At 39.5% G+C, this 27,755-nt stretch overlaps 1 protein-coding gene across 3 annotated transcripts in view; it reads right to left on the bottom strand.

Moving 5' to 3' along the window:
• Positions 1–950: 950 nt before the first annotated feature.
• Positions 951–27,755, bottom strand: part of crfb4 (cytokine receptor family member b4) — a 45,180-nt gene continuing 18,375 nt past the window's right edge. For all 3 annotated transcript variants that reach the window (XM_042755130.1, XM_042755132.1, XM_042755131.1), the window contains 4 exons: positions 4,096–4,250; positions 1,969–2,113; positions 1,637–1,791; positions 951–1,566 (listed from right to left, as the gene is read on the bottom strand). In XM_042755130.1, coding sequence (XP_042611064.1) covers positions 1,300–1,566; positions 1,637–1,791; positions 1,969–2,113; positions 4,096–4,250 — 722 coding nt within the window. In that variant the 3' untranslated portion in view covers positions 951–1,299. The remainder of the gene's footprint in view (positions 1,567–1,636; positions 1,792–1,968; positions 2,114–4,095; positions 4,251–27,755) is intronic.

Below are 27,755 nucleotides of genomic sequence, written 5' to 3'. Positions count from 1 at the left end.
TTTATGCCACTGGGTCGCGTTTCCAAAAGCATTGTGAGCCTGAGTAGACTGTAGAGACATTTAGTGCAACTGGTTTTTTGAAAAACTTATGCTCACAATGTTTTTGGGAGTCTTTTCTCTGTGATTACAAAAGAAGACAAGCCTTAGAAACCTCCACCGAGTGTCTAGTAGCGTCATCAACCTACGATGTTGATGGTTCCAGGCTTAATGATGTAACTATGAGGGAAAAGTAACTGAATTCAGTCGCTATAAAATAATTAGAAATAATAATGTGAATCTGTGAAAATATATATGATCTCTCCAGTCCAGTTGATCTGGCACAACAATAGACTGTATAAAAACATGGCCACAACACACTGATGCTTCTGCGTGAGCTCTCAACCAACGATTCACCGGCGTTCCACAAGGACCGCCTCCCTCATTTCCATGTAACACACGGAAAAGTAAAAATAAATAAATGAATAAATATATCTGGAAATAAATACATGTGGGAGTAAATAACTACATATAATAAATAAATACATTTAAAAATAAATAAATTACATATAAAAATGAATGAGAGTATAAGTAAAAAGACTAAAAATAAATGTAAAATAAATACATAAAGGAAAAAAGTAAATTAAAATATAATTTAAGTTTTGGATTTTATTTTATTTGAAATGTTTTTTTTTTTTTTTTTTCATTTATTTATTTATTTTCCTTTTATTAAATGTATTTATTTATCTATGTATTTATTTTTAATTTCTGCAGGTTTTACATGGATTTCTGATTCACACTCCCAAAACTTTGAGTCCATTCAGATGAACATTTTAGAGGAAGATGATGATGATTATTCAGGGTAATTAAGTCGAAATTAGATTCCTGAGGAAATGAACAAAGTCTTTTACATCACTTGAGAGCTGACATGGTATAATAAAAGCACACGGAAGAATTCTGAAATTCTGATAATATAGAGAGATGTATACTGTATTTTATTAAACTTATATGCCAATATGACATTTATTATTTTAATTTTGTTATACAGTTGACAATTTCAAAGCTGGGACTTTGTAACAAAGCTTATTGCGATAACTGAATGGTTTTTAAAGATTATTTAAGAATCAATATTGGTTAATCAAAATGAAGATTGAATAAATACAAACATACAAACAAAAACATTGTCAGCCCAGCCATGGCTGACATGTTTAACTTTAATAGCTTGACCATATTTTTATTTACTTATTTATTTATTTAGCCAATTTCACAGAATAGTATAAATTGGCAAAATGAACAATAATAACTGATTATGAAATGGTATTACTACAGTCTTATTTCAGCAAGCAAGGGTTTCTGTTCTGTTGTGATGATGATCATTTCAGATTTCTCCTCATTGTTCTGTTTTACATTGGCTCCTATACAACACTCATTCTTATGTGTCTGAATCCCGATTGGTCCTTCTATCCACTGATTGTCCTGAGAGCTGTTTGGCTCCTTGTGCAATATCCTCAGCTCACAAAAGTGCTCCTTCATCAGCGTGCTCTCCTGCATTGCCTGAAGTATTGAAGACTGGGACCGTTGTGACAAAAACTTTAAGAGAAATGCCAGAGAGAAAGTCAGTAACAGAAAACAGTTCACTATTCTCTTATTCTTTCATCACCTTTTTTAGGTCCTCTGGCAGGTCAGCATCAGGGAACATAATTCTGAATCCTTTGTAGCCATACCACACAGCCAGAAAGATCAGGACAACAGCGACTAACACCACCAGAAAACTGACCAGGAGCACAACTGCAATAAGCCAGGACTCTACTTCATCTAGGCAGACATAAAACGTAATATAACATTAACATTAATATTCAATATTAAAGGATGTTGAGATTAAGAGAATAAAGGTTAAATCATCGCATTAAAACATTCCGTAAAAGTGTACAACACCACAAACATAAATGATTAAACATGTACAAGTGTACAAACACAAACTGGTTTACTTACTGCTGGGTGTGTTGGTTAAACAGGTTATGTTGCTGGACTGACTTGATTTATTTTTCAAGTACAAAATTTCTACTTCAACGCAGTAGTTTACAAGAGGCTCCAGTCTTGGTAACATAACTCTGTCCTGCTCTGTTATTAGTTCTTCCTGTTGAGAAAAAAACAACAACAACACATTAAGCAGGAAATGATCTGATGATGTCACTGATATAACCAAAATAGATGTCTTGTGTATTTAATTTGGTATTGAAGGGAGAAATGTGTGTTCAGATTGGAAACAGTGTGGAGGGAGCTTCATAGAATGGGTTTCCATGGCCTAGCAGCCACATGCAAGCCTCACATCACCGCAGAGTTTTCGATAGCCATGAGCAGTGTTGGGCACCCCTGCTTTAGAGTTATTGCTAGCCACCACAGATAGATGAAAAGTGGTGGCAACGGTGTGGATACACTCATAGAAAACAACGTGTTTGAAACCGATGTGGATGTCAGTGTAAGAGAGCCTTCAATACCCTAACGTGTGAGGAAACAGCTGATTAGTTTATGAATCGACAGACTGTGCACAAGAAAAAAAGCTGAATTACCCTGTTACTGTACCCTGTTGTTTTCAAGGTGCAGTGATGACATTTTATTAAACATTATGGGTCAAATAGGTTAATAAAAAATGCATTTAGAAAATAGTGTGATTTTTCATTTCATGCCATAATACTGTACTAATTATTTAACACTGTCTGTCATGTTACCTGGCTGATCTTCTTCTTCTTTTTTTTGGAAAGCTGTTATACAAATTCCCTTGTTTGTCCTGAGGACTTTTAAACTGCCCACTGTTTTCCAGCATTTTCTGTATATTTGAATCTTTTCCTACAAGTGTGTGAGGACAGCTGAAGGACTCATATTCAGCTGTTACAAAATGTGAGAAGATGATCAAGAAAAAAGATTGAACATGAAGGCAACATGACACATAAAGAGCAGTGAATCTAAACTAAAGATATACTGAAGTATTTTTGATTGTTCTGAAGTGGAACTATTGCAAGTATACTTTAGGTACACTTTAAATATCTTGAATTTAAAGACTAATATAATCAAAGATCATACAATTCTCATCAATTAGTTTACTTCATTCTTATTCCGAGGTCACCGTAGCCACCAGATCCAGTCTGTATTCAGATCAGATGGTGGATCAGCAGCTAGAGACGACCTCTGTCAACTAGATACCCTGTCAACTAGATACGCCCCAGGGACAGATCCCCTGTGAAGACCTCATCACCTCGATGACCATCAGCACAAGACCACGGGAACCAGACAAGTCCTCTGCACCTGTGTTGCAGCCTGGAATTAAACCACGCCATGCTGGTTTCGTCTGGCCAGAGAAGAACTGGCCCCCGACTGAGCCTGGTTTCTTTTCTCAATTTCTGTCACCGATGGAGTTTTGGTTCCTTGCCACTGTCGCCTTTGGCTTGCTTAGTTGGGGACGCTTGACTGATTGTACAGACACTATTGGAAGAGAGCTGAACTGGATGATGACATCACTGAATCATCAATGAACTGACTTTTATCTGTGAAAATTACTCTGTTATTGTCCTCATGCATTATTGACAAACTTTTTTCCCTGTTTGACACTGTAAAGCTGCTTTGACACAATCAGTATTGTATAAAGGGCTGTACAAATAAAGATGACTTGACTTGCCTTGACTTGAAGACAGCATACAATTCAAAACATTTACATTACAAAAGTCCTTTTAAAGTTTTAACATCCAACCATAAAATGTCAATTATATTTCCTGCAGCAGCTCACCCTGTGTCCTACGGTATTTTGTTATCTATTACTGTGAAGTGACATGACTGGTAGATGTTAAAGACTGTGAGTTAAATCTACCAATCACAGACCCACATGTGGACTGTGGCATAGACAGAAGTCCATAGATAGAAGTAACTGCATGTGATGGGAATGGTGATGGGCAAATAGGAACAAACTGTGATTAATGTTAAACACTAAATTGATTTAGCAATATTCTGTAATGGGGTAGATTGTTTTCTTGTGGTAGAGTACAGGCTGAATGGTGTGTTGTGGGGGCCCAAAGGGTGGTTTCCTTTGAGGCCTAAAAACTTCAGAGACACCAATGCATTCATTACCTTTTTTGTTTCGTCTTTTTTCCAGAAACGGATGAGGTAGGAAATATTGCTGAAGACATCCCTCAAATTCCTTTTTTTCATAGGAGGATCAGTGATATCAACTTCTATTTGTCCTTTTCTGCTTCTGAGTTCTACTTGAGGAGCGCTAATCTCAGCTGCAGACACAAAACACACATACACATGTAATAAATCAGAATAGATAAAACAGGATTCCATTGATGCAAAATGCTTTTTATGATTATTAACAAAATGCAATGTTTGATATACATAGCATTCAGAAAGTCCGCACGGATTTGTGAATCGTGTCCTGTGCATTTGCGAATTGTGAAACATTTCTTGCGTCAAGACGTGCTGACAATCCACAAATAAGTGTATTCCACCCACCGTCTACTCAAGCAACCAGATAAAATCCATATTTCGCTGACCAATCTTAGCACAATCTCGCTATAGCCGATCAGTTTTGAAACAAGTGAAAACAAGTGAAAAGCACACGTGACTACCAACATGGCGGCGCCCTGTGAAAATGCTGTATCTCTACTCGACAAAAACTAACTTTACTTGCACAACGCACACGTAAGAAAACCGAAATAGCACGGAAAAACGTGGCTATGCCACCAAAGAAGATAACTAGTAAAGCAGAGATGGAGAACGAGATGCAGGAAATTCGTAAGTCGCTCAATCACTTGACTGAGGAGTTGTTTAAAGTGACTCACCAGCTGACGAAGCTGATGGGACTTTTCGACGAGGTGAAACAATTGAGAGACTTGATAAAAGAAAAAGACCAAACCATCAATGAGCTTGAATTGAGGATCGACCAGCTTGAACAATACACGCGGATGGAAGACGTTATTATCACAGGTTTGAAGGTCAAACCCCTCTCATATGCCAAAGCGGCAGCAGTGGGGAGAAATGTAAGTGCGGATGCTGACACTGAGGATGTAGAGTCACTGGAGAGACAAGTTGTCACATTTCTGATGGGAAAAGACATACATCTAGACGCGAACAACATCGCTGCGAGTCACACTTTGCCAAGAAAGGACACAAAACAGCCAGCAATCATTTTGCGTTTTGCAAATAGGAAACACAAAACTGATCTACTGCGTCAAGGAAGGAAGTTGAAAGGAACTAATGTCTATTTAAATGAGCATCTTACAAAAAGAAACACCGAGATCGCTCGAGAAGCCCGCGTGCTGAGAAGAAACGACAAGATAAAAGCAACATGGACGAGGAACTGTAAGATCTTCATTCAGCTAAAGGGATCTACTCCAGAACAAGCCAGGGTAATACTGGTAAGACAACTTAAAGACCTTGATCAGTTTAGATAATGTTGACTGAACTAAACAAACAACTAACGAAAAAAGACATTCTTCACGCAGGTTTGATGAACATTACTTTACGCTATGGACAAGAATATTATGTTTGTTCATTTAGACTGTTTCAGATGGATCTCTTTGTCTTCTGTTTGAGCTATGTGGATTATGAAAACGCGCAGACAAACTTTCAGCAAGCTGGAGAATGGATTATTATAGGCTTACTTTACGTTGACTACTGTCGGATAAACTTTTGTGTGCTGGACTGTGGATTACAGGCACATTCTTATGCGCGGATAAACTGGATGATGGGTCCACTTTACGTTGGATGGAGGAAAACTGCTACAAAATTATCGTTACTGTGGATGGAGATCCGACTTATGGGCATCACTTATAATTTCACAATTGGGAAAAGACTTAAAATGTTATATAAAATGTGGACTGCACTGTGGGGATTTGGGAGTACTGGGGTTCTAGGAGCATTTTGTGAGGCGAGTCTTGTGTGCGTGTATGCATATTGGGTAATACATAAAGAGCTATATAAGAACAATTCTAAAACAATATGACTAAGTGTGATTATGATTTGAAGATAGTTAATAGTGATAAAGATGAACATGAATTAGAAAATACTGGTAGTCCTTATAGAAGTGAACTGATTGAACATAGTAATTTAATTGTGCATGACTTTTTAAACTATAAAACAAATGAGTTTGGGGAACATATAGATCCAGATAATAATTTTTATAATAATATAATAAATGAATGTGAATATTATACTGAAGAGCAAAGTAACAACATTAATATGGAAGGAGCTTTTAGCTTGATACATTTCAATAGCAGAAGCCTGTACAAAAACTTTGAAGATATCAAAGAATGCCTTAGTAAAATTAACAAATTCAGTGTCATTGCAGTTTCGGAGACTTGGTTGGATCAAGGCTTGTGAAGTGGAATTGGAGGGATATGAGCTCTTTACTAAGAATAGGATTAATAAAAAAGGTGGGGGTGTCGCATTATATGTGGATAACGACCTGAGCTGTAAAATTGTTGATAGTTTGTCGACCACCACTGAGGGAGTTCTAGAGTGTTTATCTGTCGAAATCACAGTTCTAAAATCTAAAAATATTATTGTCAGCAGTCTCTACAGAACACCAGGATCATGTTTAGATTTATTTAATAAAAATGCTGACAATTTGTTTGGTAACCTTAATAAGATGCATATCGTGTGTGGTGATTTTAATATAAATCTCTTAAATCCCCATAATAATATGAAAACAAGTGATTTCATCACAACTATGTATAGTAATAATCTATTTCCACTTATCACTAAACCCACAAGAATCACAGCTGATACAGCTACTTTAATAGATAATATATTTACGAACAGACCTGAAACCCAAATAACTGCTGGACTGCTTATAAATGATATCACTCATCATCTTCCTGTGTTCAGTATTTTTCACAAACTCCTTAATAGGGCTACTATTTCCAAAGTAGATCAAATTAAAATTATACGTTATAGAACCCCTGAAACCATGACTGCCCTAAAAACCGATTTGTTTAACCAGACATGGGACAAGGTATATGCCACCTCTGACCCTGATAAGGCCTATGACATTTTTTTGTCCACACTATTAAGTCTTTATGATAAACACTGCCCACTAAAGGAATACTCTACTAAAGATAGAACCAACCTAGAGAAACCATGGATAACAAAGGGCATAGCCAATGCTTGCAAAAAGAAAAAATACCTTCACAAATTATTCATAAAACATAGAACCAAAGAAGCAGAGGACAAATATAAATCATACAAAAATAAGTTAATTAACATAATAAGATCTAATAGACATTTCTATTATCATAATATGTTGGAACAGCACAAAAACAACATCCAGAGTACTTGGAAAGTACTAAATAGTATTATCAAGAAATGATTATCCAAATTACTTTGTGAAAGACGGCCAAATCTTAAATGGTAATAAGGAAATGTCAATGGCATTCAACAATTTTTTTGCAAATGTTGGACCCTCTCTAGCCAATGAAATCCCTCAACCGTCAGATGTAAAGGAAATAGATAAAAACATCATTAAAGGAAATGTGAACTCTCTGTTCTTGAGGAGTGTGGATGAAAATGAAATTATCCAAATTGTGAGTAAACTTAAGAATAAGAGGTCAACCGACTGTTTTGAATTTGACACAATCGTAGTTAAAGAAATTATATATAGTATTGTAGCTCCACTCGTATATATTTTTAATCAGTCTTTTCTTACTGGCATCTTTCCATCTAAAATGAAAACGGCCAAGGTAGTACCCATTTTTAAAAATGGAGACAAACATCAATTTACAAACTACAGGCCAATTTCACTACTTCCACAATTTTCAAAAATTTTAGAAAAGTTATATGTTATAAGACTTGATGGTTATCTCAATAAATTCAACCTTATTTCAGATTATCAATTTGGTTTCAGGTCAAACAGAGCAACTGAACTGGTTGAGGAAATATCCACAACGATTGATAATGGAGAGTACACTGTCAATGTTTTTATCGACCTGAGCAAGGCATTTGATACCATTGATCACAATCAGCTGTTGGCTAAAGTAGAATGATATGGTATCAGAGGCATTGCCCATGATTGGTTTAGAGATTATCTTAGTGGTAGAGATCAATACGTACATATCAACAACTTTGACTCTGAAAGAACAAACATAACGCATGGAGTTCCACAGGGCTCTATATTGGGGCCAAAGTTGTTCATAATGTACATAAATGACATTCCGGAGGTCCTGAAAAATTTAAATTGTATCTTGTTTGCTGATGATACTAGTCTCTATTGCTCTGGACAAAATTTAGAGTTCCTCTTGGAGATAGTGGAAAAAGAGCTTTCCAAATTAATAAACTTGGTTTGATTATAACAAATTATCAATGAACTTGAATAAAACTAAATATATTATTTTTGGTAATAGAAAAATTGAGGAACCAATTAAAATTAAAATTAATCATATGGAAATTGAGAGAGTGTGTAGCACAACATTTTTGGGTATCTATATTGATGAAAAACTTAACTGGAAATTACATATAAACTTTCTAAAGACAAAAATATCTAAAGTCATTGGTATAATGTGTAAAATTAAATCATGTATTAATCAAAATTCACTATATTTATTTTATAATTCACTCATTCTTCCGTACCTAAATTATTGTGTAGAAATATGGGAGAATAATTATAAATCTATTATCAAACCTATCTTCATATTGCCAGAAGAAAGCTATTAGAATTGTTAACAGGGTTAATTATTATGCACCAACTAACCCATTGTTTATTAAATTAAATGCATTGAAATTACAGGATTTAGTTGATCTTAGCACAGCTGCAATGATGTATAAGGTTCACAATCTCAAGTTTCCAGTCTGTATTCAGGAGAGGTTTAAGCCCAGAGAGACTCGATATAATTTGAGAGGAATCGGGGTCTATCAAAAAAATAAGGCCAGGACCAATACCAAAGGGAGGTGTTTCTCAGTTAGAGGAGTAAATCTATGGAATAGCCTGGGTGACACAATAAAACAATCTAAATCAATAAAGGTGTTCAAATTTTTTTTAAATCAAATGTGATTGGTAGCTATATTGCATTAGAATGATATTGTTTAGTTTAAATACCATTAAAATAAGTAGAAGGCCGGTGTATAATGAAATGATTCATGGCAGAATTAAGGTAATGAAATGTTTAGAGGAAAATTAACAAGGTGACTTGTGTAATGTTATTAGTAATGGTTTACATTTGAAAAATATCTTCGTTAATATGTTAGTCGTATGAGCTGTTTATATATAGCTGGTAATATTCTTACATCTGTTTCCACTTTGCTACTTTCTGATTATTGTTGCCTCATGCTGGGTTTTTAAATCTTGGTGTAAATAGGGTTAGGCATTAATAAGTGTTTCACTTCAGCCTAAACCCCTTCAGTCATCGCTGTACTATAATAATTCTGTTTGTGTATGTGGTTATGTCTGAATGACTGAAGAAATAAACTACTACTACTACTACCAAGTACACAAAGTTCAGACTTGCGTCCTCGGTAGTTCGGACTTTACAAGTTCGACTCGGGAGTGTGAACTCCTGAGGACGGGAGGACGCAAGTCCAAAAATCCTGCAAATGAAACAGCAACGTACTTGATAACGTCAGTTCCCTTTCATAGGTCACTTCGATGCTGCGGTGACGTCACCGTATGGGAACACCTTTCGGTGTGACGAATGTCTGAAGCCCTATACCATCCCGCCAATTTTATTGGCCAAATAGCGATTGGCACCGCCTTACGCATGCGTACGCATAGTATACCTGAGTGCCGCGTGCTATTTCGATTTCATTTCCTTCAGGAAAGCGAATCATCTGTGCCCTAAGGAAACCATCTCGCGTTCTCAGCGTTTTTTTTTCTTCGAGCAGTGTTCAACTCCTCTTCGCGGACACGATGAGTCAACGAAAGGTAAGAGCCATATAACGGGTTTATCACGGGGAGGCACTCATGAGAGGTTCGTTTAGCAGCCTCTCTGCATGTTCTCTCTGTGATAGCCTGCGGCTACAGTTCTGCACTCGGGAGTGTATTCTCTCTAGGTCGCCTCGCGTCTAACCCCCGCCGTTACGCTTCTGCGGTCGCCGAGGCGCCGCACGAGGCGGTGGTTTGGGGCGATGTGTGCGGCTTGGACTATGAGGACAGTGATGAGCTGGAGTTTTTCCACTTCGTTCGCTCTCCCCCACTCGAGTGTGTTAAATCAACAGATTTGCTTTTACAAACTATGTTTGTCCACCGCGGCTTCGGACTCAGAGTACGCTCTGGCCGGCACATGCGGTTCTCTCCCTCCAAGCGGACAGGAGAAACGCGCCTCCCCTTTCTCAGTGAGCTGTTGAATGTGGTCACCCGCGTGGTGGATAAACTATCCCCCCCCCGTGAGCCGCTACCCTTCTTCACGGACCTCCACCAAGAGGTTTTGAGGTTCTGGAAGCAGCCTTGATCAGCGCGCGTCACGAACGCCGCGGGTTTCACCACCATTGCTGACATGGCGGACCGCGGTTATCGAGCGATGCCGCCGGTGGACGAACTCTCTAGCCGAACGTATCGCGCCGAACTCGGCCGCGGCCTAAAGTCTCGCCCCCTCTTGAAGGCGTGTCGAGTCGCGTCTAATCTCGGCAAATTTACTTCACTTGATGGCGGTTCTAACGAGAAAGATATCGCAGCGGGTGGCTGTGAAAAAGCTGCGGGAGGCAACAGATTTGGCGCTAAGTGCTACCAAACATACTGCCCGAGCAGTGAACCATTCTATGACGGGGATGTTAATGGTCGAGCTCCACCTTGGCTAATCTCGCCGACATTACAGAAAACCTGAGTTGGACGGCAAAAGCCTCTCGTCCTCAATCCCCTTACAGCAGTTCCTGATACTTCTACTGTTCGTCAGGGACTGTGCCCTCCACTAGAGAGCGCTGTTGGACTGCTAATGCACATCCAACCCTCTCACTGCAGTCCCCATGCTCTAACATTGACTGTCTCGCAGCAAAAGCACCTCGAGCATCATTGGATCGAGCTATCACTTGAGCGCTCCCCTCAGACACTCTGATCCCCCTTCAGAGTTTGAGGCACGGCACAAGAGGCTGACTAAGACGGCCCGTTTATGACGGCTCACACAGCTGCCGCGTTCTCGCTAGCGGCGGGGCCCGATGTTTATCTTGTTGGATTAAATCCTGCCGTGGATACACTTCAGGATTATACACAACGAAACGCAGTGACTTTGACGCATGCACTTCCCTTCCTGTTCGTCAGGGACTGTGCCCTCCACCGGAGAGCGCGGTTGGACCGCTAATGCACATCCAACCCTCTCACTGCAGTCCCCACGCTCTAACATTGACTGTCTCGCAGCAAAGGCACCTCGAGCATCATTGGATCGAGCTATCACTTGAGCGCCCCCTCAGACACTCTGCACAATCCAGCCTTCAGAGTTTGAGGGATGGCACAAGAGGCTGATTAAGACGGCCCGTTTATGACGGCCCACACAGCTGCCGTAAGCACGCTAGCGGCGTGGCCTGATGTTCATTTTGTTGGATTTAATCCTGCCGTTGATATGCTTCAGGATTAGACACAATGAAACGTAGTGACTTTGACACATGCGCTTTCCTTGCTTACGGATGCTGTGAGCTTTCCGTGCTCGGACATTAATGCATGTGGGAACTCTTCAGGCGGAGGCTTGGAAACCACTACGTTTTTCCGGGCCGTAGGGTAGCGCTTGCCCGGCATTTTCACTATGGGTGTTACGCACAATTCATCACGGATACACCATTCAGTTCAGAAAGGCCCGTCTCTTTGCCACGGAAATTAATGTTAAACCAAAGGAAATCGTGGTGCTGCGGCAGGAGCATCTCTGCGGGGAATAGGGGCTATAAAAGTACACCCCTCTCAGATGGAGTCAGGTTTTACAGCCGCTATTTGTGTGTAAAAAAAAAAAAAAAAAAAAAAAAAAAAAGTGGCGATTTACGCTGTTTGATTCTTGCGCTCAGGATGAGCAAAGAAATCAAGATGTTAACGGTAAAGTCTATTCTGTCTCAGATTCAACCAAAGAGTTGGGTTTGTCACGATCGATCTGAAGGATGCATATTTTCATATTCAGATCATCAAGAGACACAGGAAGTTCCTCAGATTCGCTTTAGAGGGCAAAGTGTATAAGTACTGTGTTCTTCCCTTCGGCTTAGCCTTGGCTCATCGAGTATTTTCGAAATGCATGGACGCAGTTCTGGCCCCATTGTGGCTCCAGGGCATTCGCGTATTGAATTACCTGGATGATTGGCTGTTGTTAGCACAATCGCAGACTCAAGCACACTCCCATTGGGATCTTGTGCTGAATCATCTAAACAGCCTGGGCTTATGCACAAATTTCCAGAAGTGTGTTTTTAATTCCCTCTCAGTGGATAACCTTCTGGAAATAGACTTGGACTCTCGCGCGATACAACAAGACTATCTCTCCCGCGCATTCAGTCTCTCACGTTATGCCTGCGCCATTTCAAAGCAGGTCGCGCAGTGACGGTGAGTTTGTGCCTCAGACTTTTGGGTCTAATGATAGCAGTATCCCCTGTAATCTGTCTGGGCTTGCTTCACATGCACCCATTTTCAGTGTCGGACGAAAAGCCAAAACATTTCACCCCGTTGTTTTCCGCATTGTACGATTTCGGTGACACGGAGGTGTGTTATGTTGATAAAACCATGGATGTCAGCTAAATTCCTTCAAACTGGAGTTCAGCTGGGGATTCGTGCTTCCTCCGAGACTGGCACGACGGACGTGTCTTTGACCAGTTGGGGAACTGTTTGTCAAGGAAGCCCAGCTCACGGAGCATGGACGACGACACAACACGGCTGGCATATAAACAGGTTGGAATTGCTGGCAGTTTCTATAGCTCTCCAGTATTTCTTGAATCTGCTGATCGGCCGTCATGTACTACTCAGGTCAGACAACATGGCGGTTGTGTCGTATCTGAATCAGCAAGGAGGATTACGCTCTCACCCCCTGTGCAGGCTGGCGAGGATAATTCTTCTTGGTCTCAGAACAGATTTCTGTCGATCCGAGTGGTTCATGTCCCCGGGCACTTGAACTTCGGAGCTGATTTGTTCTCCAGACAGAGCCTGGATCAAAGGGAATGGAGGTTGCACCCCCAAACGGTAGCCTTATATGGCAAGTATTTGGAGAAGCGAAAGTGGACTTATTCATGTCGAGCACGACTACGCATTGCCCGCTATGGTTCTCCCTATGCCCTCCATCGCCCCTAGGCATGGATGCATTAGCTCATGATTGGCCCAGGACCAGCTTATGCTTTTCCTCCAATTCGACTAATTCCAGCAGTGCTATCCAGAATTTGGCAGGACAGTGTGGAGCCACACATCCGTGGTTTGCGGATCTGGTCAATCTGTAGCGGGCTCTCCATGGGAGATTCCCCTCAGGCAGGACTTACTATCACAAGCACGAGGGATGACTTGGCACCCAAGGTCAGATCTATGGAAGCTGTTGGCGTGGCCTCTGAGCGGAGTGAGTTAATATGTCCCGGTTTTTCAGTTGGAACCACCGAGACTATAATGAATTCTAGGGCAGTTTCTACGAGACACTTTATGCTTTCAAATGGAAACTGTTTACTGCCTGATGTGGAATTCATAATTTAGATCCAGTTTACTGCCCCGTGGCTTCAGTACTGGAGTTTCTTCAAGACTGTTTTTCTGATGAAGTAACACCAGCCACTCTTTAAGTTTACGTGACAGCCATTTCAGCTAACCACGTATATATAGATGGTACTTCAGTGGGCCATCATCCGCTGGTCTCTTGCTTATACGGGGTTTGCGATGGCTAAGGGCTTTTCCGCCCTGTGCGAGTTCCTTCATGGAATTTATTTATTGTGTTGCAAGGTCTATCAGAACATCCGTTTGAGCCCTTGGAAATTATAAAAAATAAATAAATCCTACTTAAAAGACAGTTCTTTTTGTGGCTTATCCTCCCTCATGAGAGTTGGGGATTTGCAGGCTCTTCTGTTTCGCCCTCGTGCATGGACTTTTCACCAGGGTTTGTGGAAGTACTGCTGCGACCGAGGCCTAATTATATCCCTAAGGTCGCCTCGAACCCCTTTCACTTTTAACAAGTGGTCTTGGAAGCTTTACTCCCTGCTGAGGCGGGGCTAGGAGATCTGAGTCTTTGCCCTGTCTAGTGCTGAAGACTTATGTTGATCGAACAGCTCCATGGCGTGAGTCTGACCAGCTGTTGTCTGTTAGGACACAAAATAGAGGCTGTGTTGTCACAAAGCAGCACATGTCCCATTGGTTGGTGGAGACTATATCTTTAGCCTATGAGGCGCGCGGACTCGCTTCGCCCTTAGGAAGTAGAGCTCATTCCACGAGAGCAGTGGTTTCATCGAAATCATTTCTCAGTGGATCTTCTATATATGATGTCTGTGCTGCGGCAGGATGGTTCTCTCCGAGCACTTTTGTCAAGTTTTACAGTCTTGATGTGAGGATGGCTCCTGGCTCCCGGGTTCTATCCGCTAGAGCAGATGCTTTCCTTGGATCCCAACTATCAGGTACGTCAGGCGTTATGGTATAGGGTTCCCATACGGTGACGTCACCGCAGCATCGAAGTGACCTATGAAAGGGAACATCTCAGTTACGTATGTAACCACGGTTCCCTGAATAGGGAACGAGATGCTGCGGTCCCGGCCGTTCCGTACCTTGATAGCATTTCTTCAGTTCATGAAATCTGAGCGAAATAGCGCGCGGCACTCAGGTATACTATGCGTACGCATGCGTAAGGAGGTGCCAAGCGCTATTTGGCCAATAAAATTGGCGGGATGGTATAGGGCTTCAGACATTCATCACACCGAAAGGTGTTCCCATACGGTGACGTCACCGCAGCATCGAAGTGACCTATGAAAGGGAACCGTGGTTACATACGTAACCGAGATGTCAGCTCGCTTTGGCTACTCTGGTTATCTTCAAGGTATGTATACAATATGATGAAATATGATATCAAACACACTGCCTCTTTTCGTGTTCATTTAAACATATTAATAGCCACAAAAATGTAGTTCGGGAACATACATACATTACAGTGAAACGAAATATTATATCAAACAGCAGTGCCTCTTTCTGTTTCATTTAAAATATTAATATGCTCACAAAAATGTGGTTCATGCAATGAATACACGCATTACAATAAAACGAAATGATATCAAGCACCCCCTGCCTTGTCATTTTCTTCAAAATATAAAACACAACCCATTTCGTTTTCATTTTAACAATATAAAACATTAATATGTGGTTTAGGTAATGTGTGCACTTATACTCTGATAATCTTCACTGTATAGCCTATAATAAAATGAAATATGACAAGCACAACTCTGCCTTTTTTGTTAAAATGCAGTTTTAATGAACAATATAGCCATTATAAAATAATAAGTATAAAGTATAAGAGACTTGTGTAATTGGGGAAAAAGACAACAGCAAACAATTCGGTCAAATGTATGCAACAAAGTCAGCGTTGTAACATATTACGATTAATAAATAATTTATTAAACATAACTTTGTGCTCAGCCAAAACAACACGACCTCATGTTTAACCACTACAGAGACATCAGAGCCAGCAGTAAATGTCAGAAGGACTAGCCGAGGTGAGGCTGCTCTCAGCGGATACATGAGCACTGAGCGCCCGCTGATCGTGTGGGTCTCACGTCTCCAAAATCGGCGAAGCAAATTTTCAAATAGGTGCTATCTTTATAAATAAACCACAGATTTGAGTTTTAAACAACTACATTCTCGCCAGAAATACTCTTAGAACTGCATTTCATGACACAATAACAGTAATATTTTGAAAATTATGCGGGTTTTCTCCTCCACCATTAACGCTCGCTGGTCGAAATGCATTCTGGGATACCTGGCTGCCTCAAGTTCGCACAAGTCACCTCCTGATGCATCCTTGATAAAAGGGGTGGAGCAAGAACACATCCGGGGATTTGAACTGTACTTGGCTAGATGTGAACCAGAGCCCATCTACGGAGAGCCTTCCCACTCCCTATTAAGTCCTATTGTACCGAATTTTGGTTGCAGTTCCACCAGAGTTCCACTGGGGGCGATCGCCATGAGTGCAAAATGAATGGGAGTCTATGGGGCTAGACGGCTAAATTTTGTCCTTTTCACCCGATTGCCGTTGAGAAATCTCAGATCTGATTGTAGGTTTTGCAAGTTCAACATGGGTTATAGGTCGAAAGTTGAATGAACAAGTACTTGTCCTTTCGATTTCTTACAGGTTGAGTTGTTGTTGCCCATAACACGCTAGCATTCTGCTAATGAACGTATAACATATGACGTCATTGACATTTTAAAAGACTTTTTAAAGCAAATAAGTGACTCTAAAAAGCAATGTGTAATTTCTTTGCATCTCCTTTCGAATACAACATTCAAATTACTAGATAAAAAATTATATCCTGAGAAAAGTGGATTTTGAGGGGTTTTCTGCCATTGACCTCCATTCATTCTGCACTCGTCCTGTGAGCACCCTCATATGGAATCAGAGTGGAACTGCAACCAGTTCAGAAGCCGGAAGTGTAGTGAGAGTGAAACTTCTCGCCATATTAGACATTCTCTGATGTGAACTTTGAATTGCAACAGTACCTGGGCGACAACTGATGACGTTTCACAAGAACGCAAGTACAGACAAGAACGCATATTGAGAAATGGCTAGTCTCTCCTGAGATAACTTCATTCATCTGCATTGGCTCAAATAGGTAATATAAGAGCCATAAAATGGGTACAGTAAAAGATTTTTAAAATGGGATTTCGTTAGGCATTTTCAAAGGCACGTAAAATATAATAATGTGGCTTGGCATGATACACAGTCTAATGGTCTAACGAAATCCAATTTTAAACATCTTTTACTGTACCCATTTTATGGCTCTTATATTACCTATTTGAGCCAATGCAGATGAATGAAGTTATCTCAGGACGAGACCGCCCTGATTGTAAAGCAAAACAAAAAATATTAAAAAATAATTTGCTATAGCGAGATCGTGCTACGATTGGTAAGTGAAATGTGGCTGTTTTCTGATTGGCTTGAGTAGATGGTGGGTGGAGTCCACATATTTGTGAATTGTCAGCATGTCTTGATGCAAGAAATGTTTCACAATTTGCAAAAGCACAGGACGTGATTCACAAATGCGTGCAGCTATCTACAAATGCATAGGACGCAATTCACAAATAAATGCCAGGCAAAGTTGTGGTTGTGACATAAATATGTATTTGTGAATATGTTTTTTTTATTAGCAAATCTCATTTTATTTATTTGTGAATTGAATTCATGTTTGTGAAACTTTTAGATTTATTTGTGGATCTCATTTTATTTATTTGTCAATATGTTTCTTTTTTTTCTTTTTTTAATCTCTTTAAATTTATTTGTGGATCATAATCTATTTATTTGGAATTAAGCAACAATTCTCCATATACCCCCCCCACCACTCACAATTCAAGAAATGGCAATTCTGAGCAGTACGCAGATGGTGTACACTCTTCTGTGTCAGCTGCGCTGCGTTGATGCGCTGTTTGCTTTGAAAAAACAAAATGTAAATACACGTAAAAAACGTATCCTTATGGTGCGGCTGACACAGAAGAGCGTAAGCCACTTGCGTACTAGTCAGATTTGTCAAAATGGCTGAATAAAGTCGTTATTTTTGTTTTCTTCATGTAAAAAAAGTATTCTTGTTGCTTCATAACATTGCGGTTGAATCACTGATGGCAGATGGACTATTCTGATGCTTTTCATACTTTCCTGGACCTTGACAGTGTTATTTATTTGGCAGTCTATGGGACAGACTCAAGCCTCCCGATTTTCATCCAAAATATCTTTAATTGTGCTCCGAAGATGAACAAAGCTTTTGCGGGTTTTGGAACGACATGGGGGTAAGTGAATAATGACAAAATTTTCATTTTGGGATGGAGTAACCCTTTAATGCCTAGTTCACACTACAGGATTTTAAGCCCGATTTTAGCCTGATTTGCAAGTTAAAGAGCTCGCTGACAGGTTGGGCTGTGATCGGGGCAAAATCAGCGGGTGATCAGCGCTCTGCAATCTTTATGTGTGAACTACACAACGATGCATCAAGCAGGCTCACTGATGCGTCGCTTACATCTTGCCGACAACAAACAAATATCTAGCATGCCAAATATCTGGACCTGTCGGCCGACTCAACATCACGTGGTGTCCGGTGTCATGACGAGCTACAGCCAATGAGAGAGCAGGGCATAGGTTGAGGTCACCGGGAGAAAAACAACAGCAGCAACATGGCTTAAAGAAATGTTTAGACACAATAAATGGAACAACATTTTTCATAGAGCAAACAGTTTGCAGAGCTTATTTCTTCCAGACATCCATTTTTAAATAAACAAATCCTGTTTCACTTGTTGTTTCGTGTCATTCCTGTTCCAATTCTCACTTGTGTTTTCGTGACAAAGTGTGGTTTGTAGAGTCGTTGGGTGACAGAGTTGTTGTCAGCTTGTGTAGTGTGTAACCCCTGGTTGCAGATCATTTACATAGTGTCACGTAGTGTAAACACCACAACGACTTAAAGTCAAGTCACCTTTATTTATATAGCGCTTTAAACAAAAAAGATTGCGTCAAAGCAACTGAACAACATTAATTAGGAAAACAGTGTGTCAATAATGCAAAATGACAGTTAAAGGCATTTCATCACTGAATTCAGTGACTTGATTATCTAAAGACAGATAATCAAGTCATGCAGTCTGAACAGCAAAGCAATTTGCCTACGTTTAAGGGACCAACATAGCTCCTTCATCTGCAGAACTTAGACGTGATCAATGGATTTCATGTAAATTGGGTTCCTGTCTGCTGTGCTACTTAGTATTTTGCGATTGTAGCTCCATGTAGCTTTGTTTTTCTGTTGGAATCTTTATCTTACTATCACTTTCTGTTGTTTAAACTGCTAAAATATAACTTAATTATCACCACACTTCTGATATTATCTAACATACTAATTTGATATAGTTAACATTTTAAATCTAAATCCCGAGAGCAGCATGTTTACATTCAGTTAGCCTGGTAGCCTGTCATTCGTGCCTACCATTTCTTTTTCTTTCGCTCTCTTGTTCTGTTTCTTTTATCTTTTGCTCCATTTTTCACGAGTTCATCAAACAACTGTGGTTAGTCGGAATCATTCAACAATCACAGTGAGTAATGGCTTCTCCTGTTACTGTCAATTGCACTGGTTGCCACATATATAGTTTAACTTTCTCTGTCAGTGGCGAGGGATTCACATGTGATAAATGCAGGGAAAAAAGCTAACAGAGAAGATTTCAGAACTAAAGACACGCATCCAAATTTTAATTGAGGATAGTAAGAATATGAGGGCCTTAGATACGGCTTTGGATGCAACTAGCTTAGCGAGTCCCTTACATTGTTCGGTTCCGGTTGCAGAGCACCTGCAGCAGGGTGACTGGGTGACTCTAAGGTGGGATAGTCGCAGGACAAATCTCTGTTCTACCATTCTGATCAAAACATTAAACAGGTTCTCCCCATTCAGTGACGCACCCACTGAGAAATATGATGAAAGAGCCCTAGTTATTGGTGATTCTTTTGTATGGAATGTCAAAATAGAGACACCAGCCACCATAGTTCAAGAGCCCTAGTTATAGAGACACCAGCCACCATAGTTCAATGTTTACCGGGAGCCAGAGCGCCTGACATCTTGGTAAATTTAAAAGGCCTGTCTAATGCCAAACGTAAATTCAGTAAGATTGTTATTCATATCGGCACTAATGATGTTGATGAAGATGATGACTTTGCCAGTCTGAGATAAAAAAAAAATAACATTAAAGAGGTGTGTGAACTTGTCAGACATTGTAATATGCTCTGGTCCCCTCCCTGCTTACCGTAGTGACGAGATACATAGCAGACTGTCGTCACTCAATGGCTGGATGTCTAAGAGGTGCCCACAGAATAACATAGGTTTCATAGACAATTGGATGAGTTTTGGGGGCAGATCTGACCTGTTGAAAAGAGATGGTCCACATCCCCCCAGGGGTGGTGCCGCTTTTCTCTCTAGAAATGTGGCACATAGTCTTAGAGTTTGTACTTGACTAACTGGGGCCCAGGTCAGGAAGCAGACAGACTGGCTAAACCACCCATCTACAAGCCGCCTCATGATACTTGGTTGACTTGTGGTGGAAACATGTATTTAAAGCAAAAAAGAAAAGGATCGAACACAGGTGCTAACTCCCTTGTTACTACCAATGTCTTAATGGACGCTTGTCATGATTATGTCAATGACGAAGACTTCCCTAAATTGCCAGTTACTCCTAGGGAATCCCCTGCTCTGAAAAGAGAAAGTAGAAAATAAATCACTATGGATAGTGACAATATCATCACCACAGTTTTCCAGCTCATTAATGATCAGGCAGACAGACTTGAAAAAATGTTGGGTGCTATTGAACGAATTGGAGAAAAAAAATTTAATCAAGCTGTGCGGAAGTTGTTATGCTTAAAGAAAACGTGTCCTGCATGATACAAAAGTTACAGAAGTATACTATTCAGCCGATCTGACCGAAAAGCATGTGTAGGATGGAAGCGTACCCTAGGCGATGGAACCTCAAATTATATGGAGTTTGTGAGACCGAGGCAGAGGACGTCCGGAGGGAAGTCATAAAGATCTGCCAAGCTTTGTTACCGGTGGAGAAATCTAGGCTTGTGGATGGCATAGAGGCAGTACATCGCCTGGGTCCCAAGAGTAAAGAGCAGAAGAATTCCAGAGTGATCATCATATAGTTCATCTCTCTCTTCATGAAGCAGTTTGGAAAGCGTCCAAAAAAATTATTTCTGCAAGAAAACAAGCTTCGATTCAATGAAGACCTGTATAAAATTGATCGTGAAAAGAGACAGCTGTTATGACCTGTGATTGATAGCGCACGCAAGGCTGGCAAGAAAGCACATTTTGTGGGTGACCAAGCTTTTATTGAATGGAGGGAGGTGTATCCCCCTTCTGTGGCGATGTCTGCAACATCACGAATATGGAAACGTTTGGATTTGTCCCAAATGAAAGAGGTAAGCCAACCTTACCTTATGTTTCGCTTTAAATTATTATACTTTTTTTGTTTTGTTTTGTTTTGTTTATAGCTAAGCCTATATTATTATATACTGCAATTATATTTATCCATTAGAATTATATATTTTTAATTCTTGTTCTGTTCTGTGTTAAATTTAAAGGATTGTTGTAAAGTGAGGGGAACTAAAAAATAAGCTGTTGGTACATTATAACATTATTAGGCCTGCCGTTATTATTTCTGAATGTAATAAAATGCGACTTATATGCATTTTTTTCCTCCCAAAAAATTATTTTTTACTAAGTTAAACTTATTAAGCTTTATTTTTAGCGTGTTTTTAAAAAACATGCAGCAAACGAAAATATGCGATTAATCGGTTAAAATTTGTTACTGTGGGTTAACAAATTCATCGGTTAAATTTTGTTACTGTGGGTTAATCTAGACTATGTTGTTAACTGTTTACAAGTTTCGTGTTTGTGTTTATCCCATTTTTTCCCATTGCATCTGAAAATTACTTATATTTAAACAAAAAAACCTTCTCCCCCCTAAAAATTGTGCATGCCCATTCACTTTGTGCGCTCTGGCGCAGAACCTGCCTCCCGCACTGCTAATCTGTGAACAATTTATTTTTGTTTATACAGTATGTTTGATATAAAGGTTGCTGTCCCATTTTATACAGGAATTGTTCATTTTAAAAACAATTAAATTATATTGTTAGTTTCACGGTAACATGCAATCAAGGTCTTCAGTTACTATACAAGATACAAGTTCATTTAGGCTATTTAACATCCACTGTGACATTTTCACCCGTTTCAACTTATAAACTCCTTGAGATTTTAAAGTCAGTTTAATAGTATTTAGATTCAAGTTAAATCTAGTACAAAGAAAAAAAAAACATGAAGGTCTATGAAACGTCAGTCAATAAAGCATTTTTTTAAACAATGGCATTTAAAGTTTTGAACTAAAACATTATTTCAACCATATAGCCTGAGAATGAATAAAAATGCATACTTTTCAATGAAAGAACACAAAGAGAGTGTAGGTTGCCTCTGGTGTTTGGATTGATACTTCAGTATAATGAGGTCCAAGTTTAAGAATAGCCAACACTAGTTTTTTTTTTCAATGTATTTTTTTCTCTATATATTTAACAGCATTAACTTACAATGAAATATGTCTTCCTTCAGGTAGACTGAATGTTTTCCTGCCTTGCTAAATGTTGGGCTCTTGATAAGTTGCATTTGCCCAAACTGATTTTGTAAAAATCAAAACGGGGACGGTGAATTTGGGTGCAGTTAGCATGAGTCGCGCTCGCTGTGAAGTGGGAGCAGCTGGCAGAGGATTCCGCTTGGTCTGAAAGCCTTCATCAAATGCCTTTGTTCACAAATAACATCGATTTTTGCAGAAAGAATGATTAATTATCAATTGAGAATTTGTTATTATTATGGTCTGGTGAAAATAATAATATGGGCTGTGAGAAAATAATAAATAAAAAGAGTAGGGCTGCTGTGAGTGCAGGCAGCATATCTCAACCCAGCATATCTCAACCCAGTAGCATGACAACAACACACAGCCCTCAAGGCCCACCGGGAATCCTCCTGGTGCTGCCGATTAGCCAATCTGGGCCTGATATGTATATGATAAGTTGCATTTGCCCAAACTGATTTTGTAAAAATCAAAACGGGGACGGTGAACTTGGGTGCAGTTAGCATGAGTCACGCTCGCTGTGAAGTGGGAGCAGCCGGCAGAGGATTCCGCTTGGTCTGAAAGCCTTCATCAAATGCCTTCGTTCACAAATAACATCGATTTTTGCAGAAAGATAATTAATTATCAATTGAGAATTTGTTATTACTATGGTCTGGTGAAAATAATAATATGGGCTGCGAGAAAATAATAAATAAAAAGAGTAGGGCTGCTGTGAGTGCAGGCAGCATATCTCAACCCAGTAGCATGACAACAACACACAGCCCTCAAGGCCCACCGGGAATCCTCCTGGTGCTGCCGATTAGCCAATCTGGGCCTGATATGTGTATATATATATATATATATATATATATATATATATATATATATATATATATATATATATATAGCTGACGACTTTGCAGTTTTCTTCACAAATAAGACGAGAACCATCAGTGACCAATTCTCCACACTGCACACTGAGGATAACTTCACAACGACTAATGCACACTCTCTCTCCTCCTTCTCTCCACTCTCAGAGACGGATGTTTCCAAACTTATCCTGTCCAGTCATCCTACTACTTGACCACTGGATCCGATCCCCACTCACCTCCTTCAAGCGATTTCTTCTTCAGTCATACCTTCACTTACTCACATTATCAACTCCTCTCTTCGCTCTGGAACATTTCCCTCAGCATTTAAGCAGGCTCGGGTAAGCCCACTGCTGAAGAAACCATCTTTAAATCCAGCACTTCTAGAAAACCACAGACCGGTATCCCTTCTTCCATTCATTGCAAAGACACTTGAATGAGCTGTGTTCAACCAGCTCTCTATGTTTCTTGTACAGAACAACCTCCTGGACAGCAACCAATCTGGCTTCAAAAGCGGCCACTCAACTGAGACTGCCCTGCTCTCAGTTACTGAAGCCCTGCGACTGACAAGAGCAGCTTCAAAATCCTCAGTACTCATTTTGCTGCACCTGTCTGCTGCTTTTGACACCGTTAATCACCAGATTCTCCTGTCCACCCTCAGAAAGATGGGCATCTCTGGAACCGCCCTCCAGTGGTTTAACTCCTACCTTTCTGATAGATCCTTCATGGTGTCTTGGAGGGGTGAAGTTTCTAAGTCACAACAACTTGCTACTGGGGTTCCTCAAGGCTCAGTACTTGGACCACTTCTCTTCTCCATCTACATAATGTCATTAGGATCTGTCATTCAGAAGCGTGGCTTTTCCTATCACTGCTACGCTGATGACACTCAACTCTACTTCTCATTCCAACCGGATGACCCGACGGTAGTTGCTCGCATTTCAGCCTGTCTGAGTGACATTTCTAGCTGGATGAATGACCATCACCTTCAGCTCAACCTTACTAAGACTGAACTGCTGGTGGTTCCAGCTAACCCATCGTTTCATCACAACTTCTCTATACAGCTGGGTTCGTCAACCATAACTCCTTCCAGGACAGCCAGAAACCTAGGAGTTGTGATGGATCATCAGTTAAGCTTCACAGACCATATTGCTACAATGACCCGGTCCTGCAGATTTGCCTTATACAACATTAGGAAGATCAGACCCTTCCTGTCAGAGCAAGCCACATAACTTCTTGTCCAAGCTCTTGTTCTCTCCAGACTGGACTATTGTAATGCTCTCCTGGCGGGCCTTCCTGCATGTACTATCAAGCCTCTGCAACTTATCCAGAATGCAGCAGCGAGGGTTGTCTTCAATGAGCCAAAAACAGCTCACGTTACTCCTCTCCTCATCAGGTTACACTGGCTACCAGTAGCCGCTCACATCAAATTCAATTGTCATAGCACTTGTATACCGTTGTTGTTCTCTTGTTGATCTGATTGCTTCTATTGTTCTCATTTGTAAGTTGCTTTGGATAAAAGCGTCTGCTAAATGATAAATGTATGTAAATGTAAATGTTATAAAAATATAATAATGGTTTTTGTTCGGGATCTTTTATAAAAATATAGAAATGATCATTATTTCTAAATGTGATGTATATAGGCTACTGTGAATACAAATGAACAGAAACGACTGAATAAGCAGGCTATGTTCATAACGCTTTATTTCTGTGTGACTAATTGTAAATCCTGATAAATTAATTCATTATGATGTGTATCACTTAGGCCAATTATAGTAAAACATCAACGCTTTTGGATTTAAATATTTAACAAAGCATGCAAACAAACAGCCGCTTTTATCGTTTTCGTTTTGTGATCGCGCTAGTTCCAGTGACTTATTTCTTATTAGGTTTCTGATCATTTCTGTTTGTTGGTGAAATGATGGGTTTGCATGACGTTGTTCCTGAGAGGCGTGTAAAGGGCGGGTTTTAGTGAAGCGCAGCGGAGCTTCTGGCCCGACGGTGGAAACGCAGCGCTATTTTGGCCTCGGTGCTACAGGTACGAGGCTATTAGCCCCGCCCGGCCCATTTAAAGCGATGGCTCGACAGTGGAAAAGCGGCTAATGTAGGCCTATAGTCTATGCTGCTTTGAACTATTTTCACTTTTAATTGTACGCAGCAACGCTGCAGTCGTTTTGGCAATACAAATGTAAAAATATATTGAGACATTAAAAATATATATCAATTTTATTTCAGTTTTCGTTTTTGTGTTTCAGAGGAAAAATCAATGTTAAGGCATCTCTCCATTATGGAAAGTTCTAAAAGCAGAATTTATGCAAACGTGCATAAAATGCTTTAAAAACTTTAACAGAGATGTCTAGAGGGTATTTAATAGGTCTGCCCCCACGTAAGATTTTTCTAGTTACTAGTAGTCATTCATTTCAAGTCATTATTCAACTAATCACACGTTTACATTAAATTAACACAGTCTAATCAATAATGAGCCTTAATATATTCCGCGCTCAAGCACACGCATTAAGTTTGCCACAAAGCACAGGCAGAAGTAGCTTAATAATTGTGAAAAATTAGACATTTTAATTATTTTTTAATAAACTAATGTTTTCTTGTCGGCTGCAAGATGAAATTCACGGTGCTGACTCTCATCTCCACAGGATGCCCATAATCAGGGAGTATTTGCTTTCGTTTTGAATTGGTTCGTTTAAAAGTGGACATTTCAAGATTTCTGTAGATATATTTCTCATGTATGTGAGGCACCCCAGGTTTATTTCATTATCAAGAAAAAAGGGAAAAATAGAAGAAAAAAATGATTGTGAAGGCGCCTCCCTGTCATGTATACGCATCAATAATTTTCCGCACCAACACTTGAATATGAATAGTAAAAGAGCACATTTCCTTTAATACAATTAAATACAATTTATAGATCTGACAGTCCAAAAGAAATTGCACAAATTTGTGCTGATTTTTATAAAAAATTGTTGATTTATTTTGATTATGAAGCAACTAAATTTTTCTTCAATTCATTACCTAGTTTTTGTCAAATTAATGGGGCAGACAGAAACATCAGTCCCTCCAGGATTTTTCTATTTTGCGATTGCTGAATTTATCGCAAAATCAAGCAAATGCCGCAATTTTGTAATTGCCGCAAATTTCCCACATAATTCATTCATTCAACACAAATCACCAACATTCACCATGGATTTAACAGTAAAACAACAGCAACAACTTGTGGCAGAAATGGTCTAATGTTTTCCTGTGATTTTAAATGACTGACACAACTTTTCCCAGCACATTAAAGCTTTAAGTATTACCGAATTTGAAAGTTATTTATAATGTGACAATATTTGTTCATACTTAATAGGTTTCCCCCATGTATAAAACTAAAAGTTTCATAATGTAGGAAAGCAAACAATTATTTAAAAATATTAAATATATTAAATTACCACTAGTAGATGGCTGCAGAGAAGTACTTATAGGCTATTTCCACTCCCTATTATATACATTTTTTATTCATTAAATTATATTTAGACATTATGAATGACAGTAATAAAAGTACATTTTATCAGATGTAATATATTTATTACATCTGTAAGACGTCTGCTAAAGATTGTAGACTGTGTACTCTGATAAACGTATCAGAAGCAGTTTTACATGCATTCTAATAAATGTCTGTTTGACATCTGACAGGAAACATCTTAGAGACGTCTTGCAGATGAACAAGCTCTCTTAAAAATTCATCTTGCATATGTAAATGCAGACATCAAATAGACGTCTCCGAGATGCACATGTGCGATTAGGGTCAGGTTTAATGTCGATGCTGGTGCCACCTTCTGTAGAACTTAAATGGCACTGGTGCTGGTGTCGTCAAACGTTAGTCTGGAGCCCTACAATGGTTCTCGAAGTCAGAAAAGTCAGAAAAGTGTTAGAAGAATGTTGTCTGGTGTATATTTTCACTGCAAAATAATAAGAACTGCAGCAAATATCCCCGCAAATTCTGAGAAAAGCCGCAGCATAATCAGTCATTTTAGGCCGCAGATATCAGAAAAAATTTCAGTGAAATCCTGGAGGGAATGAAACGTGTGCGATCTACCTCTTAGTTTGGAGGAAGTCACTGAACCCATTAACTGTGTTAAACTTAACAAATCTCCAGAAGTGGATGGCTTGTCTTCTGAGTTCTACAAATTATTTGCAAAACCATTAGCACCTTTTCTTTTGCAAGTTTTCAGAAAAAAAGTATTTTAAAAGGCTCTCTCCCACCTACACTCACACAAGGCCTTGTTCCATTACTCCCATAACCCCAAAAGATGTTCTTTGTCTTGATAATTGGCGTCCAATATGTCTTCTTTATGATTACAAAATTTTAGCCGTAACTTTTGCTAAATGTCTTTAAAAACTAATAGATTCTATTATAGATGAATCCCAGTCTGTTTTTTTTTTTTTTTAATCGGGGAGGCATATTTCAAATAATATTAGATTAGTGTTGGATCTGCAGGAGATGCAGATAACTTGATCTTGAACCTTAAGAAACTTTAATTAATGCTGTCACATAACAAATCTGCTTCAAAGATAAAATTACATTAATTGCTAATTACAACATTGAACTAAAAAGGTTAAGCCTGTACAAATACTAGTAATCGTGAATATAAATAATTGGGAATCATGTAAAAAAATACAAAATAAATAAAATAAATACAGTG

This window comes from Cyprinus carpio, unplaced genomic scaffold, assembly GCF_018340385.1.
Source record: "Cyprinus carpio isolate SPL01 unplaced genomic scaffold, ASM1834038v1 S000006643, whole genome shotgun sequence".
In the NCBI taxonomy this organism is placed as follows: Eukaryota; Metazoa; Chordata; class Actinopteri; order Cypriniformes; family Cyprinidae; genus Cyprinus; species Cyprinus carpio.
Note: the sequence above shows the minus strand (reverse complement) of the source record. Positions and strands in the feature narration are given on the sequence as shown.